The sequence below is a fragment of the Ochotona princeps genome, chromosome 1 (genome assembly GCF_030435755.1).
Source record: "Ochotona princeps isolate mOchPri1 chromosome 1, mOchPri1.hap1, whole genome shotgun sequence".
NCBI classification, from domain to species: domain Eukaryota; kingdom Metazoa; phylum Chordata; class Mammalia; order Lagomorpha; family Ochotonidae; genus Ochotona; species Ochotona princeps.
In genome coordinates, this window is record NC_080832.1 from 34,068,611 (window position 1) to 34,091,875 (window position 23,265).

The following is a 23,265-nucleotide window of genomic DNA, read 5'->3' on the forward strand; positions in this document are numbered from 1 at the left end:
TTAGCTACTGATTCAACTTAGTTTCTTGATACAGTTGCCCTAACGGTTACTGAGTAAATTTTGGTCTAGTCTTATTGTTCATTTCATCTATGTCTTCAAAGTCAATTAAATAATGCAGACATATATTTGAGTATATCTATATTTATTTTAAAATCTAGACTGTATAAATATAGCCCCCTTTCATTGTTGACCCTGTTCAAACATGCCACTCCTCTTTGTTTACTTGCTCTGTTTAGTTGCCTGTTTATTTTATCCTAGGAACAAGCTTTTTGCTTTGTCAATCTGATCCAGTGTGTTTTCTAGGTTATTACTTTCTGCTTATATTTTTATTTCTTTGAACTTTTTTTAGACATCTTAAGCAAAAACATTAGGTAACTAGCTTAAACTCACTTTTTCAATCTTGTACTATTTCTGAAAAACACAAATTTTCACACACACACAACACAGAGAATTCCTCCATGAAATATTAGGTTTCCTTGCTATTATTATTATTAGCTTTTTTTGAGATAACATTTTAAATTTATATTACGGTCAAATGATTATTGCTCTACTAAATAAAGAGCTCAATAAATTAAAAGCTAGAAGACCATGGCTAAGCACGGACTATAAATAGATTTTCAAATGAAAATATCTAATCCAAATATATTTTTAGGTTAAAATATCTAATTTTATACTAAGGAAATTTTAAAATAAGATCATTAAATCTTTGATAGTATAATGTTATTAACAAGCTGATAGTACTTGACAAAAAATCGACAAAAAACAGTTTTTTTTTGCAACAATACTAAAACATAAAGGCATTTTCTTAAGTTTTTAAGTTAAAATAATTTAAGAGAGAAAATATAGTATTTGTCTTCCTATGTTATATTTCTGCATGTGAAACCACATTTTTCTATAGGTGCCCCTGCCTGCACCTCACAAATTTAATGCTCATTATTTTCATTTTGTTTTAAGACAATTCATAATTTCTGATTGTGATCCTTTTATTCAGAAACTACTTTCAAATTTTAAAATTTTGGGGCAGGGTGATTATTGCCAAAAATTTTGATTTCTGTTCACTACAATTGCTGTTAGGTAGTAAGGATTTGCTGAAGCTTGCTTTGTGAACTGGATCATGGTTCATTTATAATATTTACACATACTTTATCTGATGAGGAATATAGGATGCATAATCTATTTAACATAGTGATTCACAAGGAAAATAATCTTGTTTATAGTACCTTTAAAAATGTTTCTCTTTATACCTTTTTGTGTGACCATTTTAAGGGAGATACGATAAAATCTCTATTATGGTTAACACACCAGTGCTTTATTCTGACACATCTCTGTTTATTTTCCTCTTGCTTTGTTGCTTCATCCAAGCCAACTCTCAATTTTTGAACTACTCTGATAAACTGTTCTTCGCTTCTATTGTGATGAATCTTCTCATCCCTAATAACTCATTTTTTTAAAAGATTTATTCATTTTATTACAGCCAGATATACACAGAGGAGGAGAGACAGAGAGGAAGATCTTCCGTCCGATGATTCACTCCCCAAGTGAGCCGCAACGGGCCGGTGCGTGCCGATCCGATGCCGGGAACCAGGAACCTCTTCCGGGTCTCCCACGCAGGTGCAGTGTCCCAAAGCATTGGGCCGTCCTCAACTGCTTTCCTAGGCCACAAGCAGGGAGCTGGATGGGAAGTGGAGCTGCCGGGACTAGAACCGGTGCCCATATGGGGTCCCGGGGCTTTCAAGGGGAGGACTTTAGCCACTAGGCCACGCCGCCGGGCCCTAATAACTCATTTTTAAAATTAATTCCACATTGGTCATTATCGAAAGTATCTATCAGCTTTTTGGGGGTTGGAGTTCCTATGATTCTCCTTTGTTTCATTTCTAGCCTTTCTTTTCTTTGGTTTATTGTTATTTTGCACAAGTCAGCTATAGATGCCTGTGGGGAGCCATGCAGTTGGGTCGGATGGCATGGGTGTGTGATGAGCACCGCTCCTTGGTTAGCAAGGCTATGAGGAGTTTCTGGCTGTGAGGCAAGGCCTGGCGGAATGTCTCTGGTCACCTCCTGCCTCAGCCTATTGTATGGACACTCAATCACTTCTCTGATGTTTCATAGAATTCTCCTGAGGGTGTTGTTGCTGTTTTTCTGCTAATGTGAAGTGATTCCTGTAATTGGTATGACACCTCAAATTGATCAATCATGTTATGATAAAGACATCTTTAGCGAAGAACAGTTTATCAGAGTAGTTCAAAAATTGAGAGTTGGCTTGGATGAAGCAACAAAGCAAGAGGAAAATAAACAGAGATGTGTCAGAATAAAGCACTGGTGTGTTAACCATAATAGAGATTTTATCGTATCTATGACACACAGCTAAAAGTATACAATAGTACAATTGAGCCCACAATGTCTCCAAACATCCTGTTATGTGCCCACTTTTGTCCTGGAGTTTGCCCTAGTATAAGTAATGTTTTCCTTAAGAAATGGCTTGATAATATCTTGGAACTGATGGCAATCATGGAGGTACAAACAGTTTGTTTACCATGCACCTCAAACTGGTACAACACATGATATGACGCATTTTAGTTTCTCACCACAGAAAGCAAAAGTAGATGGAGCATCTTCTAAAGGGAAACAAATGTGAACCCCCTCAAAATGGCTTAAGATCTCTGTCTTATATTGGCACTTATATTTAGGGAAAGAAAACAGTTTATAAGATAAAAGGAAGTTTCTTGTAAAGACCCTCTGTTTGTAGATTGGCTGAGCTGCCTTGATCCCTTTCACTGCCCTTTAACAAAAGAACAAAAAACAATTGAATCAGCACTAGGTGAAGGTGACGGTAATTAATGTATGATTTGATTATAAGATTTAGCAAAAAATCTATGTTATATGCTTTTATAAAATACTTTCATTTATGATCTTTTAATTCTGTACTTTTAATATTTTAAGCAATATTAGTTAGTTTGTGTTTAGTAAAAATTGATTTTGAATATAAGTAAACTACTTGTCATTATGTAACTGCATGTGCTGCCAACCGTGGAGTTCCTGGCTTCAGCCAGGTGACTGCAGGTTTCAATGAGTAATGGTTTGTTGAAAATGTTTTCTTTGAAGTAAATAATATTTTTTAGGATTGTTTTTTGTATTTTCTTAACCATGACGTAAAAATGAAATAATTGGATATTGTGCAAAAGCTTGTGATGATTTGTGTATAAATAAAGAAGGCAACTTTTCTGAGTTGTCCATGATGAGCATCAAGCCATAGTGGTCTGTGTCTTATCTCTTCTTCTTACCATGCATCCTTTGCAAGCTCTCAGTCAGCCGGAGCTGGTCTCCGGCAGATGCCTACTTCCGCTAAATGATTCAATATAAAAATCATTGCTACCTGGCCAGAAATGTTTACATGTTTGCAATAATTATAAAGACTGAGGCAAAGTTAGTCCCCATGAAACATTTCAAATACCACTTCTTTTTCCCAGACTCTCTTAAAGGTAGGGTAGTGAACATGGCTACTCTAATTAATGAACTATGGCCAGATGTAGACCAAGGCATATGAACCAATGTCATAACAAGAAGCATATTCATTCTCTTCTCTTTCCCTATTAAGAAACAGTCTTAGAGTTGGGAAAAGATAGAAGCCAAACATTAATTGTGTTCAGTCTCTTAGATTTTATGGGTTATTCTTGAGGAAGCAAGCAATGTTCACCCATGTATCCATAATACTGCAATTGGATTATACTTTAAATTTACCATATTGGTTTTTGTTTGTTTCTATTTTTTTTACACTTCTATAGAATTGATTGGCAACTCTCCCTTACACATTTGTTTTTCTCCCTGCTTACTTGGAAAGTATAGAAACTTGTAATGATTCATTTCGTGTGTCAGGTTAGCTAGGTTCTGGTATGCAGTTTTTGGTCAAACAGGTTTATATCTGAATGAAGAGGTTGCTCTCTATAATCAAGGTGAGTCTGATCCAATCAGTTGAAGTTTCTAAAATAAAAGACTAATGTTTCTGAAGAAGACATTCTACTTCTGGATTACAACATGGGCTGCATCCTGGTCTTCTTATCTACACACTGGACAGATGCCACAAGCATGAGTCAATTTTTCAAAATGTGTTTTTTACACAGATCCAGTTGATTCTATTTCTTTGGATAACTCAAACACTGCTATCTTGTTATTCTGTAATTATCCTTGAGCTTTTCTAATGTCTATTTTTTTTCCATCTACTTGAAAGGTAGAGATTCTGGGAACGCAGGGAGAGGTGAAGCGGCATCTGCTATATCACTCCCCAAATATCTGCAACAGCCCGAACCGGCCCAGGCTGAAGTCAGGGTTCCACAACTCCCTGTGGGGCTCTCTTGTGGAAGCAGGGATAATGGTCCAAGGTTTTTGCCTAAAAACTCAGAGCTAAAACCACCCGATTTCTTAATAAAGTCTTTGCTTTCAAAGTTATTGTTACAATAGGAGCAAAATACTACCCCATATTCCATGTTATTATTCTACTGTGTTTTAGTTCAACTTTAATTTTCACTTCACACATTAGGTAATTATTATCATTAGGTTTCACAATGCTGACTTGTATATATTTGCTAGTTTTTGTTCCTAGATTACATGCTCACTTGTTTTTTTCTGACATTCCTATTTAAGTGCATTTTATAGTAGGTCAATGATGTGCATTTTATAGTGAACGAAGTGTTTTCTATTTCATAGTTCAATGCTTCCATCATTGATCAGCCACACAAGAGTAAATTTTCAAATACCTAATGTATTTCTTAAACATTTGACCTGAAGGGAAGGAAAAGTTCTTCTTAAATTTCTACAGATTTTTATTTTCCTCATTCAGGGAATGGGCATTGGGAGTTATTTAAAAGAGCAGTTCCCGTATTTTTTGGGATACAATAAGGCTTCATTTCAAAATAGAGGAAGATGTTTATTTGTAGATAGATCCTAATGTCAGAGAATTTCATTTATTTTGGAAACAGATCCAGGAAGCAAGGCAAGCAAGCCAGGAAAGGGGAGTGACAAAAAGAATTAAGGAGAACTTTCATCTACCCCAGTGCTTAACAATACACAGGGCTGTGCCAGGCCAAACAGTGGAATGGGGAACTCCATACAGTTCTCCAATCTGGATGGCAGTACCCTAACTTTCTAGGCCATTACCTGCTACACTCAAGGTACGAGTTAACAGGAAGTTGGCATTGGGGGCAGAGCTGGGCATTGAATCCAGACACTGTGTCACAGGATTTTGGTGACTCAGATGGGAACCTAACCACTAGATTACACACTCACTTCAGTGAGATGATTTTTATACAATAATTTTTGCATATTCTATACATTTAAGAAATAAAATTACAATGTCATTTCATCTCATCCTTGTTTTTCTTTGTTTAAGTGTATTTTGCTTGGATACACTGCATGAAATAGTATAGACTTAAGATTTTTCCATCTAAAGGGGCACAGGGCTCATATCCCAGTGTCCTTGAAACCGTTTACTGTCTCTGGTGGTCATGGCAGAAATGTAACAGTACTATGAAATCTATCCGTTCATAATTAAGTAAAACTTGATTTGGTTTATAACCTAGGATTACATCACTCGTAATAGAGAATTTTCAAAAATGTATCTGTTGTTTTAGAGTCTTTGATAGGATTTTAGTAAAGTAAGAGAAAAATTAATGTATGTTCACATACCATCATGTAAAAAATGATTCATTTTATTTTACCTTTCCCTTGCAGCCACCAAAGAAAACACTACATGAGATGTTATTATGAAGAGCATGCACAGAACACAAGTGCCTTGGGGTAGGTTCCACATCCCACACTGAGTGTTTTCCTAAGGTCTTTATTGTCAGGGGGACACTGGCTCTGGCTCTTGATTCTGGCTTCCTGCTAATACGCATCCTGTGAGGCAGCAGCAGTGAAGAGTCAAGTAATCAGATTCTGCTGCAGGGAGAGGGGATGTGCACTGAATTCCCGGCTCGTCGCTCTGGCCGAAGTCCAGGACTGGCTACTGTGAACACTTGTGGAAAAAAGCGAGCCTTCCGCGTTTATGTACAATACGTGTGTCTGTCAGTGTCTTCATCTGGCCCTCTCTAGCCCAAATTTAAAAAAAAAATGCCATTTTTTTCTCAAATGTATGTTCCTGTCAATTCCACTCTTGTTTATCTGTGTGTATTTATAAATAGTAAGATAAAGTACATTTTGAAAAGTAGAAATGATGTGGAAAATATTGTTTCAATTATGCCTCAGATCACTTCCATCATTATTTATTTTTTTTCCTACAATCGTTTCAAAATTTTCTTCTCTCAAAACTTCTCTTTTTATTTTTAGTTAAAGATTTATCACTTCTTTTGGAAAGGCAGATTTACAGAAAGCAGAAGAGAAGAGAAGACCCATCTGCTGGTTCACTCGCAAATGGCTTCAATGGCCAGAGCTGAACCAATCCATAGCCAGGAGCCAGGAGCTCCCTCCAGGTCTTCCATGTGGGTACAGTTGCCCAAAGCTTTGGGCCAATTCCTATTGCTTTCACAGACAACAAGCAGGGAGCTGGTTGGGAAGAGAAGTAGCTGGGACACAAACAGGCACCCGTACAGGCTGCCAGTGTTTGCAGGAGGAGGAGGATTAGCCAACTGAGCCATCATGCCAGGCCCCCCCATTCTTTTGCATTTTGCTCAGTGATTATTATTATTGTTTTTCTTTAAATGGGTATTTTGTTTCTTCCCTGTAAATGCTCTGCTTCTTTGTATTTTTTTTTTAAAGAATTTTTATTATTATTGGAAAGCTGGATATACACAGAGGAGGAGAGACAGAGAGGAAGATCTTCCATCCGATGTTTCACTCCCCAAGTGAGCCGCAACAGGCCAATGCGCGCCGATCCGATGCCGGGAACCAGGAACCTCTTCCAGGTCTCCCACGAGAGTTCAGTATCCCAAAGCCTTGGGCTGTCCTCTACTGCTTTCCCAGGCCACAAGCAGGGAGCTGGATGGGAAGTGGAGCTGCTGGGATTAGAACCGACGCCCATATGGGATCCCGGGGCTTTCAAGGCGAGGACTTTAGCCACTAGGCAACGTCGCTGGGCCCTCTTTGTATTTTCTAATTTATTTAGGCCATGTTTTACTTGTTTGTTGCGTTACAATTAAATAAGCAGAGAACCATTCTGTATTGTTATCACTGAAGTCTTACCTAGATATGGGGTAATAAATTTCATCTCACCCTTTTATGTTTACATCCATTTCCAACAATACCAGATCTGATATATAGTGTATATATGAGGTAATGGTTCAACTTAATATTTGGCAACTATATTTCTTATCTGGCAGGAAAGAACTATTTTATAATGATCTCTAAAAAACTAAAGTTTTCGGGTTTTTTTTTATGATTTATTTATTTTTATTGGAAAGGCAGATATACAGAGAGGAGGAGAGACAGAGAGGAAGATCTTCCATCTGATGGTTCACTCCCCAAACAACCACAATGGCTGGTGCTGAGCCAATCTGAAGCCAGGACTCAGGAACCTCTTCTGGGTCTCCCAAAGCTTTGGGTCATCCTCGACTGCCTTCCCAGGCCACAAGCAAGGAGCTGGATGGGAATTGTCGACCATATGGGATCCTGGCGTGTTCAAGGTGAGGACTTTAACCACTAGGCTACCACGCCAGGCCCTAAAGTTTTCTTTATTCAATTGATGAAACATAAAATCCAAAAATATCCTGAAAAAAAGCTATCTTTGCATTTTCTGTAGTCATTTAATAAATTAGTCATTCTCTTTAGCAGCTATCTTACAATTTTTTAGACATCTAAATATTTTTACAAGGTTTGTGGAAACAGGAGAAAAAATAATCATAACATGGGACATGTTATAATGCTTCTCCAAGCCTGATGAATCATGGAAAGCACTGGTGGTAAGGAGAAATAAATGTACATTTCACTGTGGCATAAAACAGGTGTTTCTAAGCGTAAAGTGGTAATATTAGATGTGGGTAAAAATAAACAATTATTAACCTAAAATATTAGAAGTAACTTATAATGAAACAATATCAAGATTTTCTTTGGTGGGCCAGATACAATGACTCAGAGGGTAAGTCTTCACCTTGCATGCACCAGGATCCCTTATTGGTACCAGTTTGTGTCCCAGCTACTCCAATTCCTACCCAGCTGCCTGCTGTGGCCTAGGAAAGAAGTAGAGGATGGCCCAAGCCTGCGCATCCTTCATCCATGTGGGAGACCCAGAAGAGGCTCCTGGCTTCAAACTGGCTCAGCTCCAGTCACTGTGGCCATTTGGAGAGTGAACCAGCAAATGGAAGATTCTTTTCTCTATATTTCCTTCTCTCTCTAAATCTGCCTTTCCAAAACAAATAAATAAATCTTCAAAAAGAAAAGATTTTCTTTGCTGCAAAATATTAATCTAGTTATAAAAGATACTAATTATAACAAAATTAATTCATCAGTTCCCTCAATCATGAAATCATTTTGCCAGGCACCATTAGATAATAAAAATTAACATGTAATAAAGCATAGGCTCATCTAGAAACCTTCAAACTTTTGGAAGAAAATGTTGGAAACACACTGTAACACTTAGGGGTAGGCCCTCACTTCCTAAAAAAGATTCCAAAAGCAGTAGAAATCAAGACCAAAATAAACAATTGGGACCTCATCAAACTAAGAAGCTTCTGTACAGCTAGAGAAACAATCAACAAAGTAAAAAGGCAACCCACAGAATGGGAGAAGATCTTCGCACAAAACATAGGTGATAGAGGGCTAATCTCCAGAATATACAAAGAGCTACAAAACAACCAAAATGTCAAAACAAACAAGCCACTCAAGAAATGGGCACGGGAAATGGGCAAACACTTCACAAAGGAACAAACCCAAATGGCAAATAAACATATGAAAAAATGCTCAAGTTCCCTGGCAATAAGGGAAATCCAAATTAAAACATCAATGAGGTACCACCTAACGCCAGTAAGACTGGCCCACATGAATAAAAGCACCAACAACACTTGCTGGCGAGGTTGCGGGGAAAAGGGAACCCTACTCCACTGCTGGTGGGGCTGCAGGCTGGTACAGCCTCTGTGGAAATCAGTATGGAGAACATTCAAACAACTCAAAATCAACATACCGTATGATCCAGCAATAGCACTCCTAGGAATATATGCAGAACACTTGTTTTATGAGAAACCAACATGCACTCCTATGTTCACAGCAGCACAATCAGTAATTGCAAAAACATGGAAGCAACCAAAATGCCCATCAACAGAGGATTGGATAAGAAAGCTATGGTTCATCTACTCCATGGAATACTACTCAGCTATTAAAAAAAACAAAATGCAGTTCTTTGTGGCCAAATGGGCCAAACTGGAAACCATAATGCTAAGGGAAATGAGCCAATCCCAAAAGGTTAAATACCACATGTTTGCCTTAATTTAAGATGATATGATGTTATGCATAACATGTTATGTTATGAATGTTATATGTTGTGTATAAACTAAAATTGAAATGTAAGTGAGGTGGTCACAGAAGGTGGCTAGGAACTCACATTTACTTTTAACATATTGGTTACTCATTACTATGTCAATTAATTCCATAATGATGTAAATTTTTGCTGATGGTATGTTGGAGCTTTCAATTGACTGGGATGATACTCTGCTGGCTCTGTCTTCAGACCAGAAAGGGTATACCTAAGAAGCCGTTGAACTTGATTGGACAATAAGATGCTGGACTCTATGTTTGGTATACGCTTGCAATGGGGGAATCTCAACTGAACTTGAGCTGTGGTTATGCAACAAGGTGGAGGAATCCACCATGGTGGGAAGGTTTGGGGAGGGGTGGGGAGAATCCAAGTACCTATGAAACTGTGTTACATAATACAATGTAATTAATGAATTTAAAAAAATAAAAATAAATAAAGCATAGGCTAGATGAAAACGGTGAATTTAGAAATTAGGAATTTTAAAATGCAAAGCTATCTGATGAATACAGGTTTTTAAAAAAACCCTTAGGTTAGATGTCAAAATTAAATTCAAATTGAAAGGATAATGGGGGTCCAGTATTGTGGTATAGATAATGAAGCGGCTGCCTACAAAGGCAGCATCCAATACGGGCACATGTTCTTGTCTGTTGCTCCATTTCTGAGCCAACTCTCTGCTAATGCACCTGGGATGGCACAGATGACCCAAGAGATTGGGCCCTTGCCCCCCAAGTAGAAAACACAGATAAAGCTTCTGTCTCCGGGTTTCAGCCTAGCCCAGCCCTGGGCATTTGAAGCCATGTGGAGAAACTGACCAATGGATGATTTTTCTCACTCTCTGTCCCTTCTCTCCTAATTCTTTCAAGAAAACAAATATTGTAAACTGAATAAGCAAACATAGGAAATTTTATGCAATGATCATATTAGAATTTTTAATAAGAAATAGAACACATGGTAGCAGAACTGATTTCAGAGAAATCAGAATTGGTAGGAATTGATGAGGAAATGGGATGTTTTTACTCTTTGTATAAAATAATCCCTAAAAGCACAGTAAACATCTGTAATACTCATGAGGTCCCTGAAAGCATTTTTATTCAAGACCAACACAATGAAAATATTTAACACTATTGTTTATGTATATTTAATTCATGGACAAATGTTCACTCACAACCTACCTTGAATTCTGAAGTCTTTGGTAGATTCTATGAGAAGCGAAAGGAGTAACTGTTGAAACTGAACACTTTAAATTACACAGTGCTATGAGATGTTAAGGACAATGGATAATATTATTAACGTTTACTCACAATTTGTTTGACCAGTGACTCAGAAAAGAGTTTTGTGATTACAGAATATCGAGCATTGACTTTGGGTTAAATTTTAAAAAGGTATTCGAAAATAATTCAAAGTGACTATTTTGATTTACTAGGATTTTCCAGAGCTCATATGAATCTGCAAATTTTAATTTAGCAACTTGTTCAGAAAGGTTGATCTCCATTCTCAGTGCATGATGTAGTTTGTTTCTTACCAGTACTGCAGCTTCCTGTGCAAGATCTTTGGCTTCTTTAGCAACTTTCTCAGCCTCATCAATGTAGTCCTTGATGTTGCTGTAAGCTTTGAAGGCTGCAGTGGCATTGAAGGAGATGTTTTTAGCCTCATCGAGGATCCTGTTGGGGAAATCAGAGTGGTTACTATGTAAAGACAGAACATCGTAGTCATGACAAATATAGATCCCAAATGACCCTTGTCAACATGCCTGTGATAATTCCAAATCACACTGAAATACCGACTTTATTTATTCTGCTGTTCGAAATCAAATTTACATCCCTAAATAACTCTTCTAGAAAATTCTAGCAGCATACCTTAAATGCCCACAACATCCTCAAAACCCCTTCCACCCAAGTGTATCAAGTAGGTATGTTCAGTGGAAAAAATCCTCTGCAATATTTGTGACGTATACTATTGGTTTTGGAACAGTTGGATCACATCACTGGAATCAATCTCCCAGAATATCCTGGGGTGGTGCACTTTTTATAGGAAAGACACATGACTCTCCGAAGGTTGAGTGGCTTAGTTCAGCTACATGAACAATACTTCTTTAATTAAGGGCTTGGAGCATAGGTCACTGATGCCTAGCTTACTGTGGAATCTAGCATCTTCATTCTACCTTTGTAAGTTGGTTATAAAATAGTTTGTCTCAGGGTATTTAAGCATTTCCTTTGTATCAATGAGTATTAAATACATAGCTTTGTGTGTAAAATACATTAAATATAGATTTATTTAGGAAAATTTTTACTGGAACTAGTAGTAACTGTTTGCAGTATGATAGGTCCAGAAACTACAGAGGAAGCATGGTATTCATATTTACAAAACTATTAAAAAGTAAAATACATCTTTGCTTCTTGCCCCCTTTTCCATAAACACATGGAGCAGTCCTAGTTACAGCAAGCTGTTATTTGATAGGGAAAATGGAGTGTCTTACCACAGTTGCAATGGCCAAACAAATTTAAACTATATATGAGGATACTTTATGAAAAACAACCCTTTAAATAATACTTTTGAGTCATATTAGAAATGTGATACTGAAATTTGAAATAGATTGTGTTTATATACTAGTATTTAAAATGCTAACAAAGCAATTACTATCCTTTCCAATAAAGAATGGAAAATAATTTTTCTAAGTGTATCCCTAGGACTATGTTAATTTCCTGCTTCACCATATTTGAATCCAATGTTAATTTGGACTTCTGATGCTGATCCCGTAGATTTTTCAAGACCCTCCTCATAAGGCTCTTTTACAGAGAAGCCATGAAACACCTGTATTCATAATTACAATCAATATCTGGAAATGACTCCCCACATTTCTGCCTGTGCAAACTTTGGGACAAGTATCAAGACACATAGACATTTCCAATGACAAAAGACATACCCATCAAGGATGGCAGCTGAGTTGTTCAGCTGTGCTGCATGAGTCTCAGCCTGGGACACCTTATTAGCAAGATTCTTGTCCTTTATTTCCTGGGAGAGTTCATCTATTTTATTTGTGAGCTCCTCAGACATTGGAGGCAATTTTGTTTGAATGTCTTCAACATACTGATATATAAAAAGGAGAGGGCATTTTAAACAATTCCATCCAAGGCTCTACTAATTTTTCTCTCAGACATAATTACACACACTTAGTGTTTTATGAAATTTCAAATTTATTATCATAAAAAGAGAATAAAACATATCACTTAATGAATGATACCAACATATACCAAGAAGAAACTATTTTTTTAAATGTTGATGGATTGGAATAAATGAACAAATGATAATCATTATGATCTTATAACATTAACATTTTTATTACCATAAATCACTCTGTGTAATGTTCTAGAAGCATGTTAAAAGTATTTTTAGATTAACATTTCTCAAATGAGAATTAGAACAACGTGATGTTCTGTTTTCAACAGAAATATATGGCCACAAAATAATGCCAACTAATTTCAAATAAATAAGAAAATACTAACATTTGCTTGTGATATGGAATATTTGATTGATTTCTTCTTTGGGAGAGCCTATGCCGTAATGGCCTCTGCTAACCTAGGGGCTTGTCAAATACTCACTTCTATAACTGAGTTGATTTCATCTGCAAGTTGGCTGGCTTCGTTGAGGATGTCATTGCTGTCTTTTAAAGTGTTCTCAATTTGTCGTTTACCACTCTCAACAGCCTCCTTCTTTTTCTGTAATACAGGAGGGACAAAACATCAAAATATCATTTGAGTAAAACCTTTCCAGTTCTGTATTCTTGACATTCCTGAGCCGTCTGAATAAAATTTTCCCGTTGAATGTATTGCAGGTTGACAGTCTGGCTAGATGAGAATAATGTAAAGTACTAAAAGTTATTCTATTTAGAGATCTGCACAGGTAATTTCACTTTTCTATTGTGAAAAAATGATCTAAGTGAAGAAAAGTCATAGGGCAGCAGGTGAGGAATTGAATTCATTTTTAAAACAAAGTGGAATATCTCTTTTAACTAAAATTTAAGTGCTGAGCTATACTGTATGCTGAAATACACAGGAATTATTATATTGAGTTCCAGAATCGATAAACAAATGAGTACTTCATGAATATAAACAGAAGTCTTATTCTACAGAAGTTCTATGAAAGTCAAAGAAGTGGGAGTTCTAAGAAAATTTAGATGAAGTACTTTTCAAGAAAAAGAAAAAAAACTCCCAGGGAAGAGTAAGCAGAATGGACTGTTTCTCCAGGAGGGAGAAAACAGCCTCTCTCAAAACTATAGGAATTCATTCCTGGCCTCACCACAATATTAAAGCTGTGTTTTCTTTCACTGGACATGTAAAACCCAGAAGTTTCCTCATCGAACTAATAAATGAAAAGAAAGCCCATTCCTGGATGTGTCCCTCCACTACTCCACTGACAATTATTTCAGGGAATATTCTGACATGTAACTCTCTCTTCACAGACAACAAGGTAGGGACATTCCCTAATTCTTTCATTTTAATGTCATATTTTTCAAGGGTTTGAAGTTCTGTTAAAACATAGCCAATTTTGGCCCTTAGCTTCTACATCAAACGATTAAAAATTATACCACGTATAAGAATTCCAAGATTATTTCCTCTACTATGGCTTGGTCTTATTAATGAATCAAGATAACTTAAAATGTGACACCAAGGGAAGAGAGGAGAATATGTGTGTTAAGTGAACTTATAACTGTTTTGATTTCAAGAAAGTAATGAGACTCCTTTGTAAAGTTCCAATGAAATTACATCAAGGAAGCAGGCAATTGTCATGCAAAGATCAAAACTTTTCTTCATCACAATAAAATAGAAATGATGATTGAAAGATTAAAGGGATTTTAGAAGTGGCTAATTTTAGATTGGACATTGATGGAATCTAGCTTTAAAACATGAGTGATACTGATTTGGAGGTATCAAACATGAACAAATGTGTAAAGAAAACTTTTATGTAAGCTTAATGTTTTCTTTTCACTAAGCATTTAAATATAGTAATACTACATTTATATTATATATACTGTACATTATATATACTATATAAGAAACGCATGAGTACACAAATACTTACTTTGTCATTTAAAATCACTGACAAGTAACACCAAATTAAGAGAAAAACAATAGTTGTACCTCAAGAGTCCTCACTACTTCTTTATTAGGAAAAAAAGAAGTCTGTTTTCCCTTTGTGGAAGACTCTGATAACAGGCTCTGTGGCTACAGTCTGGAAGATCTGCTCTTTGGATTGTTTGAAAGAGGGAGAAGGTGACTAGGGAATGAATGCATTGTACTTTTTTTTTAATAACGATAACGATAAATGAATGCTAAAAAACAAACAGAGGGGATGTATGTACAATGTTTTAGGATATGAAACACTTGAAACAGGACTTTGAAGTGATCTGCAGAAGAAACAGTAAGGCCCATGTATAGACTTCCTCTTCAAAATATGCCACGAGCCTTGTTGTTAATCATTCTGTTTGGATATCAAGGTTGACTCCATTTGTATTCCTGGCTTCTAATTAATTTGTCTTCTTTCATTCCCAAGCTCTTAGAGTTGAACATCTTTTCTGTTTGGTGAGTGTGCAGGAAGATGAGCAACAAATGTTCAAGATCTTGCAATAGCAAACTTCCTGTGTATTCTGCATGTAGCAACTCACTTTCTTTGTAGTTCCTCTTCTGGCAAGCTCATATGGTAGACATTGGGACAGATGGTTTCACATGTATCCTTTGCTTCAGTGAATTGTTCATTGCGATCTTTCCTGTGTATCAGATCCCTCATTGCCTTCTGACTTATCATCATCACTGAAAATGCCTGTTTACTCCTATTAGGTGACATTCAATAATCTCATTTGAGATGCCGTTTCTGGAGCCATTTTGTGCTAAAAATGTCAGGATTTGAATAGGTGTGGTTGTCCCATCTGATCCATCCTAGACCCCTGAAAATACCATACCTCTGTTTTTGTCCTAATGTTGGGCTTCCCTTTAGTCAATTTCTTCCAATTTCTGGTTTGATGTAGTCATTTTGTGAGTCTTTCACCAACTCTCCAGACATTTACTATCTCAGCATTACATACACAGAAATGTTAAAATGTTTGAACTTTTCACTATACTTTAAGTTCCAAGAGGACAGGAATCATTTCTCTTCAACCTTAAAACAACCTGGTTACCAACAGTACCTTGATATGGGCGATACCTGACCAACATTTGCATATCATCCCACCAGCTTCCCTAATGTAGTCTTTCTAATTTCCAAAGTAAAACTCCAATTTACAAAAAAAGCACTCATAAATTTCCACAAACCCATATTTCAATCCTCAAGTATATCTAAATTTCTCTATATAATTTTCAGGGTAAAACCAAGTCCTTTAGTCCATTACAATGCAGTTCTGTGAAAACCCAGGCGCTGGACCCTCTGATCGTCACTTTGGCTACTCATTGATGTGCAGTCTTCATTCTACTACTATCAACAATTGAATTTCCTCCAATTACCTTCTTTTTCTACATGCTTTTGCATATGTATTTTTCTTATATCTGACATGCTCTTTCTTTTCTATTAATTAGTGTTTCCCCTACAAGACCCAGCACAAGTATCAGGGCTTGTATTAAGCCATTCCAAAGTCCCAGGAGATATTTAGAGCTCCCCCTTTGCTTTTCAAGTGTGTTAATTCCTACAGCTCACAAAGTGGCTTCTGTGCATACACTTTTCACTAAACATGAAACATTAGACATGGTGTTTTGTACTATATATGAAGGATTGTAAAGTGTATGTCATGGTAAGAGTTCAACCTAAATACTCAAATTCAGGTACAGGTGCTGATCTGCACTCAAGTTTACACCTGACTCACTGGAAAGATTTTAACACAGAGATTGCTGTGCCCCAGTCTCAGGGTTATGGAGTTAACAGACCTGGGGTAGGGATTGAGACTTTGCATTTAGCAAGTTTTCAGATGACACTGATGGCCTTGGCCAAGAAGCAAGTAATATGAGGTTGGATACAATAATTTTTTAGGTTTAGCAAACTTCAATTTTTACTTTTTTCAAAAGGCTGGAAACTCAATCCGGCTCTCCCATTTGGGTGGCGGGAATTCGAACACCTGAGGCACAGATCTGCTGCCTCTCAGGATGTGTAATAGCAGAAAGTTGGATTGGAAGAGGAGTAGCTGGGACTCGAACTAAGCACTCTGTATGAGAAGAGGGCACACCAAGTGGTGACTCCACTAGCTGCAGTGAACTCCCACCCCTGGATATAATATGTTTATTAAAAGTCACATGCTTGCATCCCTAATATCTATATCTATATAATGTATAATAAACTTTTTAAAAAGATTTATTGCAAAGTCAGATATACTGAGACATACTCCCCAAATGGCCCCAACGGCTGGAGCTGAACTGATCTGAAGCCAGGAGCCAGGAGCCAGGAGCCAGGAGCCTCCTCCAGGTCTCCCATGCAGGTGCAGGGTCCCGAGGCTTTGGGTTGTCCTCAGTTTCCTTCCTAGGCCACAAGCAGAAAGCTGGATGGGAAGGGGGGTTACCGGGATACGAACCAGCATCCATACGGGATCCCGGAACGTTCAAGGTGAGGACTTGAACTGCTAGGCTACCATGTCAGGTCTTACAAAATAAACTTTTAAGTGGGGGAAATTCTTTATATGATCTTTGTGGGTACAGGTACAATGGAATCATCAGATGCTTCAGTTGTTCTCAATCTTTGGTGAGCATTAATTAACCCAGGGAGTCTCTGAACACAGATTGTGGTTCACACCCCAGAAAAGCCTATCCAGACCTCGGAAGGAAGCACATGGGATCTATTTAACAAAACAGCGTGTCTGATCTCAGACTTTGTGGACCCAAACAATCTTAATTTGTGTCTATTCATGTTAGATTAGTGAGTTTATTAGATGCAATATATTTTTCAAACAACCCTCTAGTTTAGCTTGGCTTATAAAATGAGAATATAGAAAGGACTACTTAGAACTTAGCACTGAGTAAATAAGCTTCTGGCATCTGCAGGGACACCCAAAAATGATGGCTCCTGGTTTCAAACATCACAAAAAGGAAGCAGTGGCTGGAAGCACCATTTACTGGTGACTATAACTCTTCTTGAAATACTTCTCAAATGCTCATTACATTTTCCACACAGGTAATTTTAATTTCTTAAACTGTCGCCATAAAATGGAGTGGAGCACCTCCAGGTAAGTTACACAACTCATGCAGAGGAGGATGGATCATGCTGCAGCCTGGAATGGGACAGCAGCTCAGGTTCCTGCCTCTCCAGATGGTGCTTTTTCTTGAATATTACTGGCATGTCAGAAGGCTCCAAATTGGTTAAGATTAGATACATTAGTTAGGACAAAAGTGAGCCTTGTCAGGGTTTTGCCAGAATGACAAGGCTAAATCGCAGAATAGCATTGTGGAATTTAAAACCAACCAACCAAACAAACAAACAAACAAAAAACATTTAATGTGTCCTTCACTGCTTATGCAAAGGAAAATGGAAATTAATGATGGAATAGAAAAATCCTAACTTATTCTATTTAACTGTCATTATCATTCAACAATCATTTCTAGAGCATTCTATAGAGCAGAGAGTGCCATCACTGAATATGAAATTGTATGTTAGAGGAGATACAGGTAAACAACTCTTTTTGTACCTGCTGGAGTTAGATTCTATAGATAAAGTCTTTTAAATGTCAATTCAGGCATGTGCCATAACAAGTGATGAGTTTAGTCATAGTCCATACATGTTTAGATTGAGAAGGAAGTAACAACAAGTGAAAGGGAAATTAAAAAAAAAAACTCCCATCATTTTCCATACAACAACCTGCTCCCTCTCAGGGTGTGCAGGAAGCCTGAACCAGAGGCACAGCTGGATCTGAAAACCAGGCAGTCCAACAGGAGATGCAGGTATCCCGACTGCTGCACTAAACCCCTTTTCTTTTCCCTAAGTTCTTAATAGGAAGTAACTCCATTCCATGGCAGAAAGGAAGGCAGACTTGATCCATCCACATTGGTCTCTTTCGAAATGTCATCTACATATTACACAATGCACAGAAAAAGGGACTAAGATTTTCTCAGATCTCACCTTTCAATTTCTGATGAATTCAGATGCCACTTGAACACATGGAGAACTTTTACGGTTTCTAGCAGCCAGATTATGAACACATTAGTAGATTGTGCTAGAGGAATTGCAAAATCATGTGCTAACTCTTACAGATGACCAAGATATGCAGTAATACAGGCCATTCATTACAGAGTTGGGTCATCTATGCTTTAAAGGCAGTATTGACAGACATAGCTGGGAATTCCAGTTAGAGGCACAGCTGTCATTGAAATCAGTCTTCTGACTCCCAGCAGTGTGCATTTTTCCCCCATTGTATTTTCTTAAGAAAACAGTCAATATTTTAAGTGACTTACATTTTATTTGATTCTTGGATTAAGGTCATTAAAAACCATGCCTCCTCAAATGATTATTCTTTATTTTGCTTCTCATAAGTCTCCCAACTTTTCCATTCTTGACCTTTGGAATTGTACGTCCACTTGACATTTCCAATTGCCCCCAGTATGACCACTGACCCCTACTCCCCAAGCTTATGATGAACATTCACGTTCACCCAGAGCTCACCTCCAAAGCAGTCATGTTTCTTTGGTTTGCAGTAGATAAGCGGTCAGCTTCTCTAATTTTATTTGTGGCTTCTGCTAGGAGTTCCCAAGCATCATCGACTTTGCTTTTGTAATCTGCCAGTGTCTCACGAAGGTCCTTCTCCATCTTTTCATTCTTCCCCCTGGCTTCTGCCAACAGCTTGTTCACTTTCTGCAGGAGGGATTCTGCAGCCCTGCAATCACCCAAACATAGGTTGTAAACCCATGTCACAGCTGCGTGATTATTTACTTTGTAAGCAGTCACTAATATGTGAAGAATGAAAACATAAGAATTATTCAGGCACAGTTACTATGTACTAAGTGAAATGGAAAAACATGTTCTTGACAGTGGCAAGATAACTTATCATCAAAATTAAACTGAAAAGTCACTTTTTTTAAAGTGAGATAATCTTTTCCATTGGAAAGAGTCTCCTATGATACACTCTGCTCAGTGATGAAATCAGTTTTATGATTCATTTCACAAACCAGAACAAAGTAAAGCATGTGTTTCATCATCATGAGACATTTTCTCTATTACTTTGAACGGACAGAAAGAAAATTGGTATGCCTGCTCAGGAACAGCAAACAGAACTCTGTGTAATTGCTGTGCTAGTGTAATGCTGTAATTTTGACCTAATTTTCTATTTTCTTCTGAGTGATTCTTGCTTAATATATCTACATTGCTTAAGGAATGGCATCTGAGTTCTTAACGGGGCTACATATTTGAGAAGCAGTGATTCAACAGCTAGAATGTATCAACCTCCCTCATGGGCCTGTTAATACATAGAGTGCTACCACACATCGCCAAAGTTCCCCCAGTCAGTACTTTCAGGAGGGAGCCTAACAATTGTATTTCTGAAAGTTCTCAAATATGGGAGCTGGTTAGTTGTGGCTCAGCAGTTTGAGACACTGCCTGCGATGGGGGCATTCCATACTGAGGCACTGATTTGAATCCTGGCTGCTCCATCTGTGATCCCATTTCCTAGCTAACATGCCTGGGAATACAGAAGAGGACTCAGTTCTTGGGGCCCTGCCATACTTGTGGGAGCCGTGGATGGAATTTCTGGTTCTAGGCTGTGGCCTGTCCTAGCTGTTGTGATCACCTTGAGAGTAATTCAGTAGATGGATCAATCTCTTTTTCTTTATTTTCTCCCTCATGTCTCTGTCGTTCTGCCTTTCAAGTAAATAAATCCTTTGTTCCCTCCACAAATGACTGAAATTGCCATAGGAGTGTTTCAGTCAGTAGGCTTAGCTTCTTTTCAAGTCCCCCAATATGGTTACATGGGTGCAAGGATTTGAGCCACCCTCCACTGTTTTCCGGGCAAGTGGAGCAGATCATATAGTAACTTATGCTATTATGGGATGCTTGATACTAACGAGTAGAAAATTAGCCTGTTTTATCACCGCACTGGCACTCAAGACAATAAATCTTTAAAGTTGAAAATCTCAGATGTTTGTCACATTGCTGGCTTATGATGTTATTTAATTACTAACAAGATCAGCATGTTTAACTTAGCTCTAAGTGTATAAATGTATTGATTTTATTGATTGTGATATCATTACAATTTCACTGTCATTGATAAAATCATTATTACCTTTCCCAAACCTCAAATTCCCAACCATTATTTGAACATACTGGATTTTTTCCCCTTGATTCTTCAGCATTTTGTAAGATGACTAAATGTACAGAATGACCTGGGAAGGTCATTACTGTATTTATCCGAAAGTGCCTTTGTTAAAAGAAAAGGACACTGGGATTCTAAAATGTTCTGTTACAGGCAATGTACAAAACAAATCCATTGGTCTGTTTCTAGAAAGGATCATAAAAAGCTTTTAATTCATTTAACGTCAAGGTGAAGCATGAATAGGAACCAAATGAAATAGCAAAAACATTCTTCAGGACAGAAAAACTAAGTTTTTTCTGCTCATGTGTGAAAGTGTCACAGAGCTTGTACTCACACCAACTCATCTTCAGCCACTTCTTTCTGCATTTCTAGATTTTTCCTCCTCAGTTCTTTCATCATCTGATCAATCTCTTTCTGAAGGTCTGGCAAATGTCTCTCAAAGCCCTTGTCTTGAGTTCCTAGAGTTTCATTAAGCTTTACAGCTTTTTCATTTACAGCTGCGGGGGGTAAGACAAATTGTGTAAATTAGTAAACCAAAATGGCACACGCAAAAATGGCATTCAACATCTGCTCTTCACCACCGTCCCCGAATGAAATGCGATTGGCCCTGGGTGTTCCTGCTGGGAAAGAGAAAGGCAGTTAATACAGAGCCTGGAAACACACAGGGAAATGTGATATTACTGTTTGTATTATGTATCTTTTCCAGGGCATGGTAATTAAAATCTAGTGTTGCTACTCCCCAAAGGAAGAAATACAAATGTAGAAGTTAAGTTAAACCTCTTCAGGTAACAGGTAAACATGTGAATTGTAGCAGAACCCTAGGCAGTTGAAAACCCAAGCTCCACACTGCAGATAAGACAGTCGTAGTCAGTTAAAAAATACTGTGTATAGAAATACCATCAGCCAGGAGATCTCTGAAAATGAATGTGCAGTGCATTTCCCCACAGTTGTCTAGTGCTCATTTTTTTTTTTTTTTTGTTTAGGCTGTAAGGAATGGAGCACTGATGTGGGGACAAGGGTCATAGATTAGGCCTGAAAGGAACCTTCCAGCAATTCCATCCATCGTGAGAGTCCGTGTTTATTATGCATTAAATGGGGCTTCAAGCTGTGCTCCTTGGAATATTAGGATTCTCCAGGTGCTTCAGGTATTTTACAGATGGCTGTTCTGCCAGGAACTTGTTTTATAGGTGGTGTTCAGGGCAAAATTTCATTTGGAAGAAGAATTCTTATGTCAAATAAAAGTCTGAAAAACTGGTGAATTGAAACATTTGTGCAGTCACGCTACTAGCTTAGTTTAAAGTTTCCTAACGTATGTTCTATGGAGCATTAATTTAGTAAGTTGAAATCCAGAGTTACAAAGAGAGAGGGCCAAAGTTGGAACTCCCTCTGGGACATATTTTCTCTCTTTCCGGAATGCACAGCAGACAGAAGCTGGACAGAAAGCCAAGGAGGCAGGACTTGAACCAGTCGCTCTGATTTTGAAACTTACAATGTGAAGGTATTTGAAGGGAAGGACTGTGAGAGTAGATGAGATCTTGAGGGTGGGATTGAGATCAGCGTCCTTATGCAATGGGAGTCAGAGACATCCCCTGTCCCTTTTACAGTGTCAAGTTATAGTGAGAGGGCAGCCATTGAGGAAGCAGGCAGGGACCCACATGAAGCAAATCTGTTAATCTTGTGCCTCTTCATCTCCAGATGTGGAAGAAAGAAATTTCTGTTGTTTCTAAGTCACTAAGGCTGCACTAATTTTTGTTGTAGCAGCCACAATGGACTAAGACAGCCAGAGTTATTCATTGCATAAAAATTTCAGTCACACAATAACAAATAATGAAGTCATTCCTAGTACAGAATAAATCACTGCCTGGATGTTATATTGTTAGAAGCCACTGAGGGTGGTTCTTAGTCCAGTGTGCAGTGGTCATATCTGGACATAAGCCGAGGACTCTTCCCAAGATCCCACCAATATTTTCAGTGACATATCAACTGCTAATAACCCATGTCTGATTTGTTATGGAAGTAGCATGATTATGAACTAATTATTGTGTCCCCTGATCTAGCAGATCATGTAGGAAGCACACCACAGTATTTCTGCTTCTAAGATTTTAAGAAAAGTGGTAGATTTGGTGGTAGCTTTGGTGTTGTCTGTCTTTACAGCTGATTTTAAGCAACTGTAACTACTGACATCATTTATATTCACTTTCCTAAAAAGTAACAAAAGTGATAAATGCCACCTCTCAATTTTCAGGGCTCTTTTTACTTGATTATATGAATATATTGGTGAGTTTTTCTAAGAGAAATCATTTCAAAATGTTACCTAGTATAGGTCTTTGGCCTAAGCAGTATTGTAAACAAAGAACATGAACAAGATCTCACTATGTTCATTGTGTTATATTACTAATGCTCTATTCTGCCAAGAATTTGGTGGAAAGAGAAAGATATGTTACAGAAACAAAGGGAAAAGTAGTCTTGGAAGACATACCACTGCTTTTGAAAATTAAAAGCTTTAGGGAAAACACAGAAAGTTGTTATTTGAAGATAGAAAATT

General features: G+C 37.6%; 1 protein-coding gene across 4 annotated transcripts in view; it reads right to left on the reverse strand.

The window, feature by feature from the left end:
• LAMA2 (laminin subunit alpha 2) overlaps positions 1-23,265 on the reverse strand; it is a 634,064-nt gene that overhangs the window by 127,848 nt on the left and 482,951 nt on the right. For all 4 annotated transcript variants that reach the window (XM_058676547.1, XM_058676596.1, XM_058676658.1 and 1 more), the window contains 5 exons: positions 21,055-21,217; positions 19,079-19,289; positions 13,051-13,167; positions 12,375-12,538; positions 10,974-11,112 (listed from right to left, as the gene is read on the reverse strand). In XM_058676547.1, the coding sequence (XP_058532530.1) occupies positions 10,974-11,112; positions 12,375-12,538; positions 13,051-13,167; positions 19,079-19,289; positions 21,055-21,217 (794 nt within the window). The remainder of the gene's footprint in view (positions 1-10,973; positions 11,113-12,374; positions 12,539-13,050; positions 13,168-19,078; positions 19,290-21,054; positions 21,218-23,265) is intronic.